The sequence below is a fragment of the Schistocerca americana genome, chromosome X (genome assembly GCF_021461395.2).
Source record: "Schistocerca americana isolate TAMUIC-IGC-003095 chromosome X, iqSchAmer2.1, whole genome shotgun sequence".
Taxonomy (NCBI): Eukaryota; Metazoa; Arthropoda; class Insecta; order Orthoptera; family Acrididae; genus Schistocerca; species Schistocerca americana.
In genome coordinates this window covers 581887084-581907547 of record NC_060130.1, presented here as the reverse complement: position 1 = coordinate 581907547, position 20464 = coordinate 581887084, and the positions used below count along the sequence as shown (strand labels likewise).

Here is a 20464-nt window from a genome sequence, read left to right as displayed (position 1 = left end):
TCTGCTTCAACCAGGTCAGGTACCGGTTCAATCCGACATCTTGCTGACCATGCTAATTCACTCTTTTGTCTCTCAGAAAGGTTTAGAACAGTCTCTCGCAGTCCAAGCTTATGCATACTACATACTAGGTTCCGTCGATTGGCTGAAAGCTTTTTTTGTTAAGCCAGAAAATCTGGAGTAATAGCCGAGCCACTCCAGCAAATAGATGGTTTTTAAATCAAAATCCGGCTCAGCAGATCGAATTTCTTTTCAGATGCGCTAAATTCAATACATGCTACACGTCATATGGTTAGTCTGACGTTTCTCTGAGATCTATTTTGTGTGAAATTTTATCGTCTTTATTTTGCCGAAAATTGCGTCATTTCGGAATTATAAGCGAAAAATAAAGAAAGCCCCACTTTTTCAAGTTTTTTTCCGTTTTTGACCCATTTCTGGAGCTAAATCTTGGTGGGACTTCGAAAATTCGGATTCGGCATCCTCGAAGGCATATGTAAAGCTTGTCTGAAAAACTTCTGCAGAACTTTCCGCTGATTGGCTTACTTGAGCACGAGTGGACTGGTAGTAAACCAGACACTGTCAGTTGCTTGACAATTGTGAGGATGTAAACTAAGAGCTAATGACCGAATGATTAAGAAGACATTCACTGCAATGCCTGAAGCAACCAGGAGGGTTGGAAGACTAAAGGTTAGGTGAGAGGAAGATGTCGGAGAGGACATAATGAAAATTGGAATTCAGAATTGGGTGGGTTCGGCACTAAATAAGAAAGAATGGAATAGCCTTCTGCAGAAGGCTGAGGCTCACGAAAGGCTCTCGTGCCGCTAATGCTGATGATACTGTACACAACTGGGAAAAAATGTACACATCGTTTGTGTGGCTGTGAGTGTGTGACACTTAGCGACTCTTTAAATGAGTCATGCTAAGTAAAGTGATCATAACAAAGTTGTTGACACTCTCAGCTTGCAGTTATCGCATCGTATGATGGTTAGGGCACTCGGCGTTTTGGTGGCGAGGTGACTGACTACGTACAGATAACCGAAACGATAAATTCATTGCTGGATATTTTCATTGCTAGCAGCGCTCATGTGTTTTCTCTTCGGCAATGATATACTTTGGCATGTGAATTGTCATCCACCAATGGCACGCAAGTGTGATGTTGTGATACACGGCTTTCGAAATTCAAATTTAGGTTTACAAGAAGTGTGATGCAAAAAACAATATTTGTGACATAAATACAGTGATTTTATTGATAGTGAATGATTGTCAAGTATGGAGGGACCTAAAATTTCTGGGCCCTACAGGGCAACGAAATTGGTAAGCAACTATTTTACGGCTGGTAACGTTTATGGTGTGCCGATATTTTGAAAGTCGTTAGAAATATATATTTGCTTGCTTTTACTTAGCCTGTGTAATTAGGGGCCGTAAGAACTCTAGCTATCTGTGGTGCCCAGTGTATTCTGATGAGCAGAAATAACATCCCACTGCCGTTAGAACGTTGCTTTTTTATTGTTTTCATATAGAATCCAACTGTCATGTAATTAAACTACTTCATTTAATGATACGCGAAAGTGTTTTAACAAGCGAACTTCAAAGGTTCCTTACGTGTTTTCTTAATCAGTTTTGGAGGTATAGTATAAGCTTCGTTTGATACAACTTGTGCTCCACCAGTTTCTTGCCCATGTTGTTGCAAATGTATCTTCATACCTTCTCAAATTTCGTGATTGATTTATTCTTTGTGTCAGTAGGTAATGTATGTCTCGTAGAACTGACTTCAGGAATGAGACTGATTGCCCTAATATGAGAATTCGGTTTTGACTAGTGTGACGACAGTTGATGTATGAGGAAATACCATCCTTGATAAAACTTTACTCAGCGCTGAAAAAGTCCCGAGCCAGCACTGAAAACCATGTTTTCTTCTGTAATGTGCAAACTGTCGTTTTGTAATATGCTGACTACAGCTTTGACGTAGTGTGAAAGTTATTAAAACATTGTCAGTATAATATGACCTTTACACACATTTGTGTAACTAGAGTTTCTAAAACCAGTACCCCCTTTTTTCCATTTGTGGACCAGTAGTAATATCTTGTTCAGGCCATACTATAATTGATTTAGATACAGGGATGTGAACTCCCTACTATAATATGGAGCTATGACGTAAGTCACTGAAAAATTACTGAGTACATTTAAACCAGACCATTTCAATTACTACTTTTTGTAAGAATATATTCACAATTGAAAGGCTTAACACATCAAAAGTTTGTTAGAACAACATGCAAAAAGAGTGCTATACTCTATTAAAATTGCTGTATGATTGATGTTTCAGTGATGAGGGCCTGCTGCTGTCAAGTCATAGCTCTTTTGTGAGCACCACATGCTTCATGTGTTGCCTGTATTGTAGAAACCTGCAGTGCCTTGTGAAGTTTGGCTAGCTGCACGCCAGCAACCCCCCTCCTCGTCCTCAAAGTGTAAACCCATATGTGTTGGATGTACTGAAAAGATTTTGTAGAGCCTTAGTGATAAAAAACTATAAAGAGCAAAAAGGGCAGTGTTTATACGTATTTCCCCATTACTGACATTCATTGGATTCATGAATTATGTTTTTGTTGTGCAACTTGATAATAATTAAGGATTTACTATATGACAGAAGAAAAACAGAACTGCAAAATTACTGGAAATACGGAAGCGTCCGATCCCACCCGTCTGCTTTGACCCATGACGTCACAAATATGCCGGAAACAAAAACAAACACACACACACTTTCCACAAGAAGCCTAATGACACTAACGGGACAAGCGCGGGAAATGGGGTGTTTTGTGTGTGGGGGGCAAACTAAATATAAACAAATTTAGACGCCTTGCGTAGCTGCAACGTGTAAGTGAAGACAGCCATGCATGAATATCCACCCACCTCCCCAGGAGTCGTAACCCCTGCAACCCATAGAAGATAAAGATGCTTCAGTAGCTGATTAGTGTTTTTTGTCTTTTAAAAAAAAATCTCACGGGATAGAACGAAGAGATCAGAAAGATAAATATAATAAACTAAAACAGAAATTCGAGGAAACAGATAATTAAAATAAGTAATAAGTGTTTTTAAATTTAAAAAAAAAATCTCACGAGATAGAACGAACAGATCAGAAAAGTAAATAAAATAAGATAAAACAGAACTGGAGACAGCCACACTCAAACCAAACTCCGCGCTGTCATGACGTCACACACAACACCCTTACGTCACGGGTCAAAGCCGACGTGTGGGATCGGACGCTTCTGTCGACCCAAATTACTTTCCAAACGATTGTGTTAGGGTGATTACCAGAGTGATACAGATTTAAATCTTTGTTAAAAAGTGAAGTCTCGTATTATAAATCAAAGATTTTATGCACAGCACGGCACAATAGCACCTAAGAAAAACATCAAGCCAAACAGTTTCAGCTTGCAAGTTTCAGGGCAAATTATGTATTATTGTGTCGATCTGAGTAATTGTGTATCATTATAGGGAATAACAGATTTCTGCTCAATCTTCTAACCTATAATGTACAAACATGGATGAGTTAATAAAATAATAAGCCTGTCAACCTGGAAAGAGAGAGATATAGAGACATGGGGAGTTAGTCAGAGGCTGAGAGAGAGAGATAGGAGTGGCCACTTTGTGACCTATAAAATATTTCCTTTTGCTTCAGCAGAGTTGGGATGTGGATACTTTATTGAAGAGGGCTGATTGTGACACAAACCAAACTGACAGGTGGCAAAGACACTATAAACTGGGATAGAAAGTAGGATGCATTTAACTCTAATAATTATATGCTACTCACTGCTTCTTGTATACATACCTTAGTAACTGAATTACAACAGAATAACAGTGTTTAGCAATGGAACATGGAAAGCAATAACATTGTGTTGGTGCACTATTTGTACAAAGTAAGTTGACACTTAGTACAGTGAAAATGGGAACAACTGTAAATGGGTAATGCCTTTATGGTCACTCCCATCAGGCATCACACTGAATGTCAACTTAGTTTGCAGGAACAGTACAGTTGTCATCTCTCTCTATATACACACACCTCAATGCCAATTTCCAATAGCTGATAGTATAAAATGAACATGCTGCATAGAGAAACAAAAATCACAATGAAAATAAATAAGAGCATGTTAATGTCCACAAACATTGTGTACTGTTAACTTCCATCTGATGTAATAGACTGCTGTAACAACCATGAGCAGACTAGGCCTAGAAGGTGTGACCAAGCAGATGCTATCATTGGTTGTTGTGTGAGCTAACTATACACCTGTACAAGAGATGTTCAGCACGCCATTTCATTGATGTAGTGGCATTGTGACATGGTGTCCACAAAAGTGTTGAGAACTATCTCGCTCAACTGTTGTCCACAATGAATGGAGACAGGACAGATTTCAATGTGTATATCTTGCTAGATGACACCCCAGATGATCTCAGTGAGAGACATTAGGTGACCTGGGATGCCATAAAATAAGTTCCACATCTATTTAGTGTTCATTTGACCATTCTGATAAGTTTTGAGTGGGGTAGTGCATTGTCTCACTGAGGGGTACGTGCTGCCTGTGGAGTGCTGTAGACAAACAGGTGGATATGATTGGACATTTGGTTCCGTGTCAGCTGCTCTTTTTCATACCGTGTACATATTCCACACTTGAAAATGCCTGAATTGTGTGCATTCACCAGCCCACGTGACCTTTACACCATATTTAACATACGTCTCATTATTAAAACTGAAACTGTAAGGTACATTTTTGAAAAGACTGATAATGGACAAGTCTCAGGTGTGTATTCTGTGGCATATTATGGAAGTATATCTTACATAAACTACAAAAAAATGCAAGAGGGTTCTACTACTTAACTTTTACTTGCTCCCACCATTGTGTTGGCAATTGCAAATATGCCAGTCTAGCTGCTGTCAGAATTCGTGAGTCAGATGCAACCTCGTCATCATCTTCATGCCCATGGTAAGTGGCACTATTTTCCCAGCGGTGAGCAGCTCATGGTATGCCCAATCCAGTGGTGTGTTTTTGCACAGTAGTAGCTGCACAACCTCAGAGATAGTGTCTAGTAGGTCAGATGCACACAATCTAGCAATAGTCAAATACATTGATATCACTTGCCTTACCCAACCAGCATTTGACTCCTGCATACAGCCAATAGAAATACTAATTACATGCTAGCATGTAATAGGTCAAATTATTCCAGTCAGCATGGTGACACAATCAATCCAATAAAGCACACTCCTCAGTGAATAACTAAGTAGCAGCTTCATTTTTTGTGTGCTTTGTGTTAAATTATACTATTATTACCAAAGGCATCACCGTACATGCTTTATGTTGTGAAGTGCCACAGTATGATACTTATAACCATAATGTGAATTTGAAGCTGACTTTAGGACCGTGAATATTGGTTTAGTACAAGAGATTAGTCTATACTAAATTTTCTGCGTGGTGATCTCACAATGAGATGCTAGAGTATAACAATCCTTATCTACTAAATAATAATTAGTGCAGATGGTTGGAATATGGAGCTTATCCTGTAGAATCTGTTACGGTCTTTGGATAATTTCATGTTTGGTTGGGACGCAGAGAGATCCCTGTGGCTCATATTCAGCATATATCTATCTTCTTCTTCTTCTTCTTCTTCTTCTTCTTCTTCTTCTTCTGTTGTGTGCTGGACACTGCTTTGGAGGTGCTTGTGTGACGCTATCAACTACACCTGAGAACACCGTTTACATAATAAGCAGGAACTGCATTGCTACTAATATTTTACCTGTAAGGAGTTGATAGGCCTAGTAAATGGAAGTTGACCTTTACTGGGAGCTTCGGTAATTAATTTCAAGAATTCGGACCTTTTGCTTTGGTATAGACCAAAATAAATTGCTGGGGCTCATAAAGTTCAGGCCGCGAGCAGAGCTTTTATTTTCAGAGGTGTCCATTTGGAAGTTAACTTTGCAGCGATGTTTTTGTTAGGATTTGTATTGATTTTCTGTACTTTTTTACCAGCTGGCCATAGTATCTAAAAGTTCTTATTTCCTAGATGTGAAGTTAGTGGTGGCTGCTTTTTAATATGGCATTGTCCGCCCCCCGTAGCTGAGTGGTCAGCGTGACGGACTGTCAATCCTAAGGGCCCGGGTTCGATTCCCGGCTGGGTCGGAGATTTTCTCCGTTCAGGGACTGGGTGTTGTGTTGTCCCAATCATCATCATTTCATCCCCATCGAAGCACAAGTCGCCGAAGTGGCATCAAATCAAAAGACTTGCACCAGGCGTACGGTCTACCCGACGGGAGGCCCTCATCACACGACATTTCATTTCAATATGGCATTCTCATTAATGTGTTGGCCATTTTGAATAAAATAATTGTGGTTATTAGGGTGTGTCATTATAAAACATTTAAACAACTAAGTTGCTGACACATTGACTAACTCCCTCTGGTCCTCTTCAGAGTGGTTAACTGTGGGAATGTCTTCCCCTGTGTACTGTCTATTTCAGTTATCTGATGGCTGCCAATGTCACATATCTGGGATGTCATTGCATGATATGAAAAGAGGTTGTTACGGAGGGTGATGGCTTTGCGTTAAGCTATTGCCTGTGGCTGACTGGAAGGCAACTCTAGTAGGTGATTGGTAGGAAAGTGTATCAGCAGACTAGTGCCTAGGCCACTCTGGCAAGGGATTGGTAGGCGACACTTGAACTCTTGTTAGTTATTTGTAGGCAATAGCAAATTGGCAACTTTTATCCATGAGATAGTGTTTTCATCCAGTGAGGCATTAAGACTACACAGCACTTATCTCATGGCTACTGCTTATGCTGTTAAACCCAGACAAGCAGTGCTGCTGGCTGATGAAAACAAGCTGTCCACCAAGCTGGAATCGTTGGCACCCAAGCCATAGGTAACTTGTAGCCATCCTCCTTGTACATGCTGTTAGGGCAATTGATTATTTCAGTAGTCTCTCTTATTTTTTGCTGATGCTTCCATGTCTGCTGAGCAGGCATGTGAGGTTCTAAAAAACTGATAGATTGGCCAAACTCCTGTTGGTGTTCAGCTACAGCTGACTTGTTCTGTCCCAGTCATATGTAACATTCATGCTCTGACACACCAGTGCATAGTTCAAATATGGCAATAGTTTTGAGGCAGGATTAGATTCCAGTTGGATTTAATTTGTGTTAATACACAACAATTTCTCTGGCTATTGGGAAGTAGCTAAACATAAGTGCTGATTATATATGTTAGTTATTGGTTGGTTGGTTGAATTGGGGGGAGGTGACCAAGCAGTGAGGTCATCGGTTCCATCGGATTAGGGAAGGATGGGGAAGGAAGTCAGCCGTGTCCTTTCAAAGGAACCATCTCGGCATTTGCCTGAAGCAGTTTCCCTAAATCACAGAAAACCTAAATCTGGAGGGCCAGACACGTGTTTGAACTATTATCCTCCCGAATGCGAGTCCAGTGTGCTAACCACTGCGCCACCTCACTCAGTAGTTACTAGTTGGATGGGTATTAAGTGTTTCACAAATGGAACAGAAACCAGAATAATTTAATTTCTCTGATTCAGGTTTTCTTCAGTTGAGTAATTATCATCTACAATCTTTCACTTGTCACATTTTTAAAATGTGACATTGAGCTTGGAATTTTTTAAAAGCTTACTAGCACTTTTATATGGCTCGCTGACTGCCGAAACCGCTGATCGTTAGCAGTTTAAGGAAATCATTGCCAATTCCTCTACAGATATTTCTTGTTGTGGCCTGCAGTCCGAAGTTTGGTTTGATGCAGGTCTCCACACTAGTTTTTCGTGTGCAAGCCTCTTCATATCGGCAGAACTACCACCACCTACATCCATTTGAACATGCTTACCTAGTCAAGCCTTCGTCGACTTCTACAATTTTTAAACCCCCCCCCTGTGGGTCCGGGGGTTAGAATAGGCCCGAGGTATTCCTGCCTGTCGTAACATGCGACTAAAAGGAGTTTCACGCATTTTGGCCTTTATGTGATGGTCCCCTGTTGCCTTTGACCTCCATTTTTCCAAATTTTCCCAAAGAGCGAACCAATTTTGGAACGGTGCCTTGCATCGTGTCCATCATGCATGGTGATCTTTGGGCCACTTTATTGTCGCGGGTTTGTAGCTCTGCTCATCCTCCATCTGTTGGCTGAGGACACATTCCTGGGAACCTTTTCCTCCATCTGCTGTGCAGTGTCGTTTTCCGCGGCGATGGTGACCATCGGCTTCTTTGCGCCACATATCCAGCACAGTAGCCAGTCCGTTGTGGTGGGACCGCCATGTACTCCGTTGGTTGTTGCCCCCTGACTACACAGGGATGCTCTGCTGATGCCTGCGGCGTTAACTTTCCGCGTTTGCCAAGGAGTAGATGCCCGTCACACTGGGGCATCGGGACTCCTGGCAATGGCCGACCTGCCAGGTGGCCTGTGCTGCAGCTGGGTAGTGCCCGAGGGGAGAGCCCCTGCTTGAAGTGGGTGGCAACAGGGCGGATGACACGCCATGAAGCATAGTACGTCATCTCGTGCTGGTGGTTGAGCACCAGCAGTCTCTAAGCGGTCAAGGTCTAGCTTCAATGCAAAGAAATACAACCCCAAATCGTTCCCCTGCCTGGCCATACCATGGCCCAAACTTGTCCTCTAAATGCTCCACAAAAACTGAGGCTCCATGAACATGAAAGATTCCCCACCACCTGGCAACATCATACCCTTGCCACATTATACAAGTGGGGTCTCTGAGGCCCACTCCTGATTTTCATCCAGAATTTCCTGTCACTTTGTACTTTCCATGTTCAAGTTGGTGCCTCCCATAGTTCCTCCCATATCCAGGAGAATGGGGTCCTGCAGGACTCTGTATTGAGTGTATCTCTTTTTAGTGGCCATTAATGGTCTAGCAGCAGCTGTAGGGCCGTCCGACTCATCCTCTCTGTATGCCGGCTACTGCATTTCGTAATGCTCCACCAGTACTGGTGTTGATGAGCGGCGCCTACAGGGAGCCATCCACAAGGCGCAGTCATGGGCTCTAGCCCACGGCTTCCAGTTTTCAGCCGCAAAGTCATGTGTTATGCACTTCTGTCAGCATCGTACCGTTCATCGAGAACCAAACTTTACCTTACTGGCGATCCCTTCGCTGTAGTGGAGACATACCGATTTTTAGGACTTGTTTTTGATGCTCGATTAACTTGGCTTCCTCATCTTCATCAGCTTAAGCAGAAGTACTGGCAGCACCTCAATGCCCTCTGCTGCCTGAGCAACACCAACTGGGGTGCAGATGGCTCTACGCTGCTGCAGCTCTACAGAGCCCTTGTTAGATCCCGGCTTGACTATGGGAGTCTGGTTTATGGTTCGGCGGCGTCCTCTGCGTTGCATTTACTGGCTCCAGTGCACCACTGTGGCATTCAACTAGCGACGAGAGCTTTTAGGATGAGTCAGGTGACCAGCATCCTGTCGGAGACTCGAGTCCCTCCATTGCAGGTCAGGCATGCACAACTGCTCGCCATTTACATTGCACATGTTCGTAGTTCTCCTACGCATCTGAATTACCATCTCCTTTTCTCTCCCATATCGGTTCATCTCCCACATCGGCAGCCCAGGTCACAGCTTACAATTGCTGTTCACGTCCAATCCCTTCTATCTAATCTGGAGTCCTTGCCTTAACCATCTATACTCAAGGTCCATTCACGTGCACCTCAATGGTGCACACCTAGGCCGCGGCCTTGCCTGAACCCTTCATATGGCCCAAAGGACTCAGTTCACCCCGCGCACCCCGCGGCTCTCCGCTGTTACTTCCTCTCGATTCTTGACATGTACCAACACCATGAAGTGGTTTAGACCGATGGTTGATGGTCATGTTTGCTTCGCATATGTCCATGGAGGACATATTGAACAGCATTTCTTTCCCGATGGCTGCAGTGTTTTCACTGCAGAGCTGGTGGCTATATCTCGTGCTCTTGAGCACATCCGTTCATGCTCTGGGGATTCATTTCTTCTGTGTACTGACTCCTTGAGCAGCCTGCAAGCTGTTGACCAGTGCTACCCTCGTCATCCTTTGGTAGCGATCATCCAGAAGTAGATTTATGCCCTGGCACGGTCCAGTCGTTCAGTGGTGTTTGTGTGAAGACCAGGACCCGTCGCGTTTTGTCACAGGGTTATTTGGTAAGCGTGATAGCGTTACGGAGATCTTTAGCAAACTCAAGTGGCAGACTCTTCAAGAGAGGCGCTCTGCATCACGGTGTAACTTGGTGTCCAGGTTTCGAGAGGGTGCGTTTCTGGATGAGGTATCGAATATATTGCTTCCCCCTACTTATATCTCCCGAGGAGATCACGAATGTAAAATTAGAGAGATTTGAGCGCGCATGGAGGCTTTCCGGCAGTCGTTCTTCCCGCGAACCATACGCGAGTGGAACAGGAAAGGGAAGTAATGACAGTGGCACGTAAAGTGTCCTCCGCCACACACCATTCGGTGGCTTGCGGAGTATAATTGTAGACGTAGATGTAGAATCCCAGGTAACGAACTTGCTGACAGGCTGGCGAAACAGGCTACACAGAAACTGCTTGTGGAGATCAGCATTCCAATAACTGACCTGCATTCATTTTTTCGTCGCCAGGTTTTTTGGCCTTGGGAGACGGAATGGCATGGTCTCAGTATGCACAACAAACTGCGTGCCATTAAGGAGACTACGAATATGGGGCAGTCCTCCATGCGGGTCTCTCGCAGGGACTCTGTGGTTCTCTGCCGACTCCACCTCTGCATTGGCCACGCTTGGGTGACCCATGGCTACCTCCTGCGCTGTGAAGGCTTACCTCAGTGTCAATGCGGCACCCGGTTGACTGGTGCACTGTCCCACTTTGACTGCCCTGCGATGAAATCTTCTGTTATCAGACTCATTGCTGCTAATCCTCATCGGCTGATTTAGTTTTATGTTTGATGTGTGAGGGTGGGTTTTATCATTTGATCCAAGTTTTAGCACGTGTCCTTTGTCCATTTGTGTCCTCTACTCTAGTGCTTTTAGGGTGGAGGTTTTAATGTGTTGCAGAGTGGCAGGCTTCTCCTTTTTGTTCTCATGCTCAACCAGCCATGGTAATCTATTTTGTCGTTTTAATCTCTTCTACCTGTTTCTTGCATTTCTGTGGTTTTCTTCTCCCCTTTTGTCCATTTAAATGTTTGTTGCCCATCTGTCATTCTTGTGGTTTTTCCTTTCTCTCCATTCTGTGTTGTCAGTCTCGCTTGTTTTATTCTTCCACTTGAGGCATTGTTTTATGCGGAACATGGGATCAATGGCATAGCATTTTGATCTCTTCCCCCCTCTTTTAAACCAACCAATCATCTTCTCAGCTGGAGAAATGTAGGTCTTCTTCGGCTCCTCTCACTAGGAAGGGGTTCCTCGGGTCCCTCCCTTCCTAGGTTTCTACCAGTGGGGAAGATTACACCCGCCAGTGGCTGAAGTGCCCAAAACGAGCTTGTCATATGCCTTCACGATCCTTGTCAGTCCTGGAGACTGAATCAGTGAAGCCCTCCCAGCCATAGAAACCCAAGGACCAGCCACAGAAATCCTAAAAGATGACCCCCAAGACCAAGGAAATTGCAGTGGCACCCACACCACCACTACCTACAAGCTCTGCATCTGAGAATGAGATGGAGATTCTGGCATCCGCTTAGGACCTAGAACTCTCCGGACCCTCACAGACAATGGATATAGACTGCTCAGGAACTAAGTCAGTGGCAGGTGACCCTGAGGCATCAACTGCCTCATTGAATGTTCCATGCCTTCCCAGCTTCACGATCAAGTCATCCTCCAGTGGAATTGCGGCGGTTTTTTCCACCGCCTCCCTGAGCTATGGCAGCTGTTTAGCTTTACACCTGCTTTCTGCATTGCCTTCCAGGAAACCTGGTTTCCGGCAATGCGGACCCCTGCCCTCCATGGCTATAAGGGATATTACAGGAACCGTAGTGACTATAACAGAGTGTCAGGTGGAGCTTGCGTCTATGTCCTGAACTCAGTATGTATTGAAACTGTGCCCCTTCAAACCCCCTTGAAGCTGTGGCTGTCAGGATAAGGCTGACGCAGGAAATAACTGTCTGCATTGTATATCTTCCTCCAGATGGTGCAGTACCCCTGAATGTATTGGCTGCACTGACTGATCAACTCCTTGAACGTTTTCTACTTTTGGGAGATTTTAACACCCATAATTCCTTGTGGGGTGGCACCATGCTTACTGGTCGAGGCAGAGATGTCAAAACTTCACCGTCTCAGTTCGACCTCTGCCTCTTAAATACTGGGCCCCCCACACATTTCAGTGTGGCTCATGGTAGTTACTCGGCCATTGATTTATCAATTTGCAGCCCAGTACTTCACTCATCTGTCCACTGGAGAGCCCACGATGACATGTGTGGTAGTGACCATTTCCCCATCTTCCTGTCACTGCCCTGGCATCATGCCTATGGATGCCTACCCAGATGGGCTTTAAACAAGGCAGACTGGGAAATTTTCAGCTCTGCTGTCCCCGTTGAATATCCCCCATACGCTAACATTGATGTGATATATGAATGTCTCACCAGGATGATAGTTTCTGCAGCAGAAATTGCGATCCCTTGTTCCTTAGGGGGCCCCTGGCGAAAGACAGTGCCTTGGTGGTTGCCGGAAATTGCTGAGGCCATTAAAGGGCATAAGCAGGCTCTACAGTGACATAGGTGGCACCCAACCTTGGAGCACCTAATAGCTTTTAAACGCCTCCGTGCCCGCGTTGCCAGCTTACAAAAAGATGGAAGCAGGAGTGTTGGAAGAGTTACATTTCAAGAACTGCGTGCCATATGTCACCTTTTCTAGTATGGGGAAAGATCAGATGAGTTTTTGGGTATCAGACCCCAACAGGTGTTCCTGAAGTTAACATAAATTGTGTTTTATCTACCTATGCAAACGCAAATGCCAAGCATTTTGTTGAGCACTACGCTCATGCCTCTGCGTCAGAGAATTATCCCCCAGCCTTTTGCATCCTCAAACAGCGGGTGGAAGGGAAGGTCCTCTCATTCACTACACAACACAGTGAACCCTATAACGCCCCATTTACAGAGTGGGAGCTCCTCAGGGCCCTTGCCCATTGCCCCGACACAGCTCCCAGGGAAGATCGGATCCATAGTCAAATGATTAAACATCTGTCTTCTGACTACAAGGTCCATCTCCTCGTCATCTTCAAGTGGATCTGGTGCAATGGCACCTCTCCATATCAGTGGTGGGAGAGCACCATCATTCCACTGCTCAAACCCAGCAAAAACCCGCTTGAAGTGGATAGCTATTAGCCCATCAGCCTCACCAACATTCTTTGTAAGCAGTTAGAATGTATGGTAGGTAGGCGGTTGTGTTGGGTCCTGGAGTCATGGGGGCCTACTGACTCCATGCCAGGGCGGTTTCCGCCAAGGTGGCTCTACCACTGATAGTCTTGTATTCCTCGAGTCTGCCGTCCCATCAGCCTTTTCCAGGCGCCACACCTGATTTCTGTCTTTTTTGATTTACAGAAAGCGTATGACACAACCTGTCATCATATCCTTGCCACTTTATATGAGTGGGTTCTCCAGGGCCCACTACTGATTTTTATCCAAAACTTTGTATCGTTTCGTATTTTCCATGTCCAAGTGAGTGCCTCCCATAGTTCCGACCATATCCAGGAGAACGGGGTCCCACAGGGCTCTGTGTTGACTCTCTAATTATAGTGGCATTTAATAGTATAGTAGAAGCTGTAGGGCCTTCCGTCTCACCTTCTCTGTATGCAGACAATTTCTGCATTTCGTACTGCTGCTCCTCGTCTGGTGTTGCTGAGTGGCACCTGCAGGGAGCCATCCACAAGGCGCAGTCATGGGCTCTAGCCCACGACTTCCAGTTTTCAGCCATGAAGTCGTGTGTCATGCACTTCTGTCGGCGTCGTACCATTCATGTTGAACCAGCACTTTACCTTAATGATGATCTGCTCACTGTAGTGGAGGCATATCGATTCTTCCTCATCTTCGTCAGCTTAAATGGAAGTGCCGCCAACACCTCAGTGCCCTCTGCTGCCTGAGGAACACCAACTGGGGTGCAGATCACTCCACGCTGCTACAGCTCTACAGAGCTGTTGTTCAATCTTGCCTTGACTATGGGAGTCTGGTTTATGGTTCGCCGGCACCCTCAACATTGCATTTGCTCAACCCTGTGCACCACTGCAACGTTTGACTAGCGACAGGAGCTTTTAGGGCGAGTCTGGTGAATAATGTACTGGTGGAGGCTGCAGTCCCTCCATTGAAAATCGGACATGCACAGCTGCTCAACAATTACGTTGCACACATTCGTAGCTCTTCTGAGCACCCTAATCACCATCTCATTTTCCCTACCACAGTGGTTCATCTCCCGCATCGGTGGCCCAGGTCAGGGCTTACGATTGTGATTCACATCCGGACGCTTCTGTATGAACTGGAGTCCTTCCCTTTACCACCTCTACCCGAGGTCCATTCACGTATTCCTCCATAGTGTAAACCTATGCCGAAGCTTCGCCTGCACCTGTCGCATTGCCCTAAGGAATCAGTTAACCCTGCAGCTCTCCGGTGTCACTTCCTCTCAATTCTCGACATGTGCCGGGGCCATGAAGTGGTTTACAACGTTGGCTCGATGGCTGTTGGTCACGTTGGCTTTGCGTATGTTCGTGGTGAACATATTGAAAAGCACTCCTTGCCAAATGGCTGCAGTGTTTTCACTGCAGAGCTGGTGGCTATATCTCTTGCTCTTCAGCACATCCGCTCATGCCCTAGTGAGTCATTTCTCCTGTGTGCTGACTCCTTGAGCAGCCTACAAACTGTCGACCAGTGTTACCCTCACCATCCTTTGGTAGTGACCATTCAGGAGTCCATCTGTGACGTGGAATGGTCCAGTCGTTCAGTGATGTTTGTCTGGACCCCAGGTCATGTCGGAATTCCAGGAAATGAATGTGCAGACAGGCTGGCCAAACAGGCAACTCGACAGCCGCTTCTGGAGTTTGGCATCCCTGTAACTGACCTACATTGGTTACTATGCTGCAAGGTTTTTCAGCTTTGGGAGACGGAATGGCATAATCACAGTACACACAACAAACTGCGTGCCATTATGGAGACTACGAATGTGTGGAAGTCCTCGATGAGAGCCTCTCGCAGGGACTGTGTGGTACTCTGCTGGCTCCACATTGTCCATGCATGGCAACCTACGGCTACCTCCTGCACCATGAAGACCTGCCTCAGCGTTGATGCGGCGCCCGGTTGCCAGTGGCCCATATTCTGGTGCACTGTCGTACTTTGACTGCCCTGCAACGAAATATTCGGTTACCGGACTCGTTGCTAATTTTATATGACGATGCCTAATCAGCTGATTTAGTTTTATGTTTGAGGGTGGGTTTTATCATTTGACCTAAGTTTTAGCACATGTCCTTTATCTCTCTGTGTCCTCCACCCTAGTGCTTTTAGGATTTTAATGAGTTGCGGAGTGGCTGGCTTCTCCTTTTTATTGTCGTGGTCAGCCAGCTGTGGTAGCCTGCTTCTCATTTTAATCTCTTCTACCTGTTTCTTGTCTCTCTGTTGTTTTCTTGTCCCCTTTTGTCCATTTAAGTGTTTGTTGCCTTTCCTTTCTTTCTGTTTTATGTTGGAAATCTCGTTTGTTTTATTCTGCCCCTTGTGGGATTGTTTTATTCAGAACAAGGGACCAATGACCTAGCAGTTTGGTTCCTTCCCCTCTCTTTTAAACCAATCAACCAACCATTTAACCCTCACACTCCTCCATTACAAAATTGGTGATCCTGTGGTGCCTCAGATGTATCCTGTGAAATGATCCCATTTTTTAGTCAAGTTATGCCATAAATTTCTTTATTCCCAAATTCAGTTTGGTACGTCCTCGTTAATGAGTGTACCTACCCATCTAAATACCATTCATGTTTCCTTCCTTAGACAGTTTATGTTTGATGGTAAAGTAAAGCTCTTTTTGAGAAACTGTGTTCTGGCTTTTGCCAGGTTACATTATAGAGGGCGATTCAAAAAAAGTTTACAAACTGACATGGCACATCAGGCATACAAGGATCAGTAGTCTCGTAGGAACTGGGAGTCACAATGCCCATCTGGGGCTAGTAAATGGCACTGCAGTTATTTAGTCACATGTTACAAATCGACATCCACCACAGGAGATGCTCAGAGTTTTGTCCAGGTGCATTGCCTTGCCTGACATCAACCCTGCATTTAATGGCACACCCTCTAAGAGGTCATGGTGTATCTCAGAGACATCTTGCTGCCACAACAATCCTGCTACTCTGTCATCTGGCGATGTAACAGGTGTTTCATACACGAGGCCTTTCAGATACCATCACAACGAAAAACTCGATCTACGACAGGTTGTGTGATCACAGTATTCATGCGACTGTGACCAACCCAGCAGCCGGGAAAGGTTGCCTGCAGGTGTGCTCTCACTTGTCCGCTGAAATGTGTGGGCACTCATCATACTGAAATCGAATGTGGAGATGAATAGGCATGGGAATATCATCCAGCATGTCCGGCAGAACCTCTTTCGGGAATAAAAGATACCTGCTGCCATGGAATCAGTACAGGAGAATGTACTGGTCCAATTAAACAGTCTCCGGTGACGCCAGGCCATATGTTAAGGGTAAATTTGCATTTTAAGGCATCTCTGTATGTAGCACGTGGGTTCATATCCAGCCACATATAGAGGTCGTGAATGTTCATCGCACCCTCGAGTGAAAACATGTCCTCATTGGTGAATAGGACAGTTGCTGTGAAGCTTCAGTTTGCACAAACCACAATACAAATCACGTGTGCTTGTTGTAGTAATGCAATGTTAAAAGCTCTTGATGAGAGGCTGTCATCTTCTGAGCATCTTCTTTCAGCTTAAGTCTTTCAGTACTACATATACATGTATACTCCTCAAGACACCATACATGAAGCAGAGGGGTTCCTCTGGTAGGTCAATCGCTATCATTTTCCCCCTTCCCTGTTCTATTCACAAATGGTGTGTGGGAAGAACAAGTGTAGATAAACTTCCATATGAGCTGCAATTTTTCCAATGTTTTCTTTGGTAGTTTTGTGAGATACGTGGTAGGAAGTAATACTTCTACCTATGTATGTTCTCAGAATTCCAGCAGTAGCCTTCTACACAATGCCTCTCTTCTAGCAGCTGCCACTGCAGTTTAAGCATTTACGCTAAATGAAACACACCATTCTTTGTCTCTTCTCTACTCATTCACTCACTCACTCAATCAATCACTCCTAGTGGGTAATGGTCCCCAACTGATGAAAAATACTCAAAAATTGATGGAACAAGTATTTTGTAAACCACTGCTTTTGTGGATGAATTAAATTTCCTTAAGAATCTTCCGGTGAGTCTGTCTGGCACCATCTGCTTTTTCCTAAAAAAATTTTTGTGGTCATTTCACTTTAGGTTACTCTGGATGGTTATTCCTAGGTATTTTATGGTTCTTACCATTTCCATTGACGTTTCGCCAATAATGTAATCAAACAGCCAGGGATTCGTTTGCCTATTTACACACAACATGTTACATTTATTGTCAGTTACCAGTTCCTGCTCCAGCCATCAATCGTCTGCAGGTCTTTCTGCATTACTTAACAGTTTTCTGCTGTTGGAACCTTGCTATAGACAATAGCATCGTCTGCAAAAAAACCTCATAGACTTCTGATGATGAGAGCCTCTTTTGTTTTGACATAATTATTTAAGTCTCATAGTCATCTAAGAATGTTTTGGTATTTATGGATTTAAAGATGTTGTGGGGGAGACAGCAGGTCTAGTGGTTCACATGTTACTTGCCCCTTGAACCCACATATGGAGGAACTTAGTCAAATATTGTGCTATTAAGGCCCCTGTACTCCACACTAGAGAGCTTTGTAGCATAAAAACTGACCAGAGAAAATCACGACTTGTGTTAGTCTTTTACAGGATTATCGTTAATGAAATTCATCATGTCAGCTTTTTCATTCTGTTTTTGGGATAACAGTAAGAGATATTAATTGAATTTTTTTGGAAATAGCCTTGTTGGTATTCTCTGTCTGTGTACTTTGTTTTCAACAGTACTTAACCAAATGCAGGCTTAAGTTTTGTTCTGATTTTTGGTGTTGTATTGCTGGAATTGCTGTCATTGGTAGTGTTGTGAGCAAAGTGAGGAAGTGACATACCAGCACTGAGATGTTTCATTGCCCACTGGATTGATAACAATACAGAGATACAGTTGAAACATTAGAAAAGATGCAGCCATAATTTCTGCATAACACCTCCGTATAACAATAAGAAAAGATGGAAGAAAATCTCTGTATTCTTTCACATACTCAATTGAAGTAAATCTAAATTTTGAGGCTTTCTCACAATTACACAGAGAAGATCGAATCTTCCCCCCACCCCACCCGACTACTTCTTTCTGAAACAGGGAGACCCTCCAGGGGTCTCTCATATATTTAGTAAGTACATACTTGGCCAATACAGGATCCTGGCCCTTACAGCACTACTTCCCTTTCTGAACTGCAAGTCTGTCCTTCTGCTGTTCTCTCTCCCCCCCCCCCCCCCCCTACCTGCCCCCCTCTGCCTATCCACATTGGATGGTCTTCTTGGTGCTGATCTTGCTCTGGTTATGTTTACGATTTAGAATCCTCATCCCCTCTCCCCCTCACCTCACCCTGCATAACAGTCTCAATATAGTACATGGTATCATCTTACACCACGACTTCCTATTACAGACTGGAAAGTTATGTGCCAGTTTGGAGTGATGCAGTGTGCATTTTGTCCATTGTGTCCAGGGGCACCAAAGAACAATAGGGTTGATACTGGGTCTTCATCTTGGCCTGTAAAGATGACTTGTTGGCTGAAAAGGTCAAGGTCCTCATGTATTTATGCAATGTGAAACCCTAAATTTCCCCTCCCATGCGGTGCTTCATATACATGAGATTTGGGCATGTTTCTTCACATTGTAATGCCAGCCCTATCTGTGAGGATTGTGGATATCAGTTTCACATAGACATTCCATATGCCCCGCTGCCAGCGTGTGTCAACCGCAGGGAGCACTGTTCCTCCTGTTCACCAGACTGCACCATCTTCTAAAGAGAAAAACCCCTGCGGGGTTCACATCTCTTGTGAATAAATGGTTGGCCGCCATGGAGCCCACCCCTTGCAGCAGTTTTCCTTTCATTATAGGTCTATCTTTCTATTATTCTTTCCTCCTCTCTGCTTTTCCATTGGATTGTCATCATAGTACCGAATGTTCTTGGATATGGTTTGTGATTTTGGACACTCCTTTTATTCCCTTCTGGCATTCTACATGGCTAAATTCATGACTCTATGGTTCCATTATTGGATTTGGCTTGCTACTGCTAGAAGTGTGTATCATGCAGGGAAGGTCACCCAGTGCAGCTTCTATTCCACCTCTTGTGCCTTCTTTCCTTGCACCCTTACTTTCTTGCAAAGGTACTAAGCCAAAAACCCAGTATGGTAGCCATTGGGGGAGGGGCATGGTCATCAAATACCTGCATGATTGTAGTCCCCTGACCATGCAGGGACTGCACTGTTCATGTCATGTAAGCCAAGGAGTATATGACCATCATGGCTAGGGCATGGAGGTTCTGGGCAATGGTTTACTGGCCAGGTAGTTGTTGCCATGGCTGGGTGGTGCTCGTGGGGACAGCCTCCATCCAGAGCAGGTGTTACCATGTCAGAAGGTTCACACATCAATTGAATTAAACTTTCTTCTGCTGGTGGCTGCAAGGCCCCAGCATTCTCTTCAGATGGGAAAGATTGTTATAATTCAGAGAGGTACAACCCCACAACATTTCCTTCCCTGGCTACGCCATGGCAAGAGGGACAAACCAGATGTGTCTGTGAACAAAATATTTCACCCAATACTTGATCTGTGACGTGAAATACGAATAACTACATATTGTGGATATGACGATCAGTTACTCCTAACATCACTACCATTGCTGCCCCTCCCTCCTCCCATGCCTGCCTTTTGGTTTTTGAATCTCTATGTGTTAATCTAATTTACTAGCCAAAGTTCATGTGTTTTTGTCAGTGTCTTCAGTAGAGTTTCATAGCACATGTCGATATTCATTTGTTTGTCTGTGCGGTGCAGTTTTCCTCTGTCTTTATTGTGCGTAGGGACTACAACTGCTGTGTTTGGATTCGAGCTGCGTTGTTGACACTTTGCTCTCAGCTCAGGCTGTGTTGGCTTCAGCTGCACAGCTTGAAGCTGCAGTTGGGGTCATCACTGTTGTGAACCAACTGTAGGGATCCAACAGACATTGAGCACAACCCACGAGTCCGGCAATCAGGCCGCATAGTGGCCATTCTGGTTACTGCTCACATTGAGGTTGATCCCTACCTGTGGCTGAGTGGAAGGTTGCCTCAGGGTATGGCAGGCTGCAGAAGACTTTGTGGGGTGCCAAATGTAAGGCCTCCCCAGTTAGTG

General features: G+C 44.6%; 1 protein-coding gene across 1 annotated transcript in view; it reads left to right on the top strand.

Moving 5' to 3' along the window:
* The first annotated feature begins 1192 nt into the window (after window positions 1–1192).
* LOC124556187 (DEP domain-containing protein 1A-like) overlaps window positions 1193–20464 on the top strand; it is a 127205-nt gene continuing 107933 nt past the window's right edge. The window contains exon 1 of the mRNA XM_047130182.1: window positions 1193–1311. Within this exon, the coding sequence (XP_046986138.1) occupies window positions 1267–1311 (45 nt within the window). The 5' untranslated portion in view covers window positions 1193–1266. The remainder of the gene's footprint in view (window positions 1312–20464) is intronic.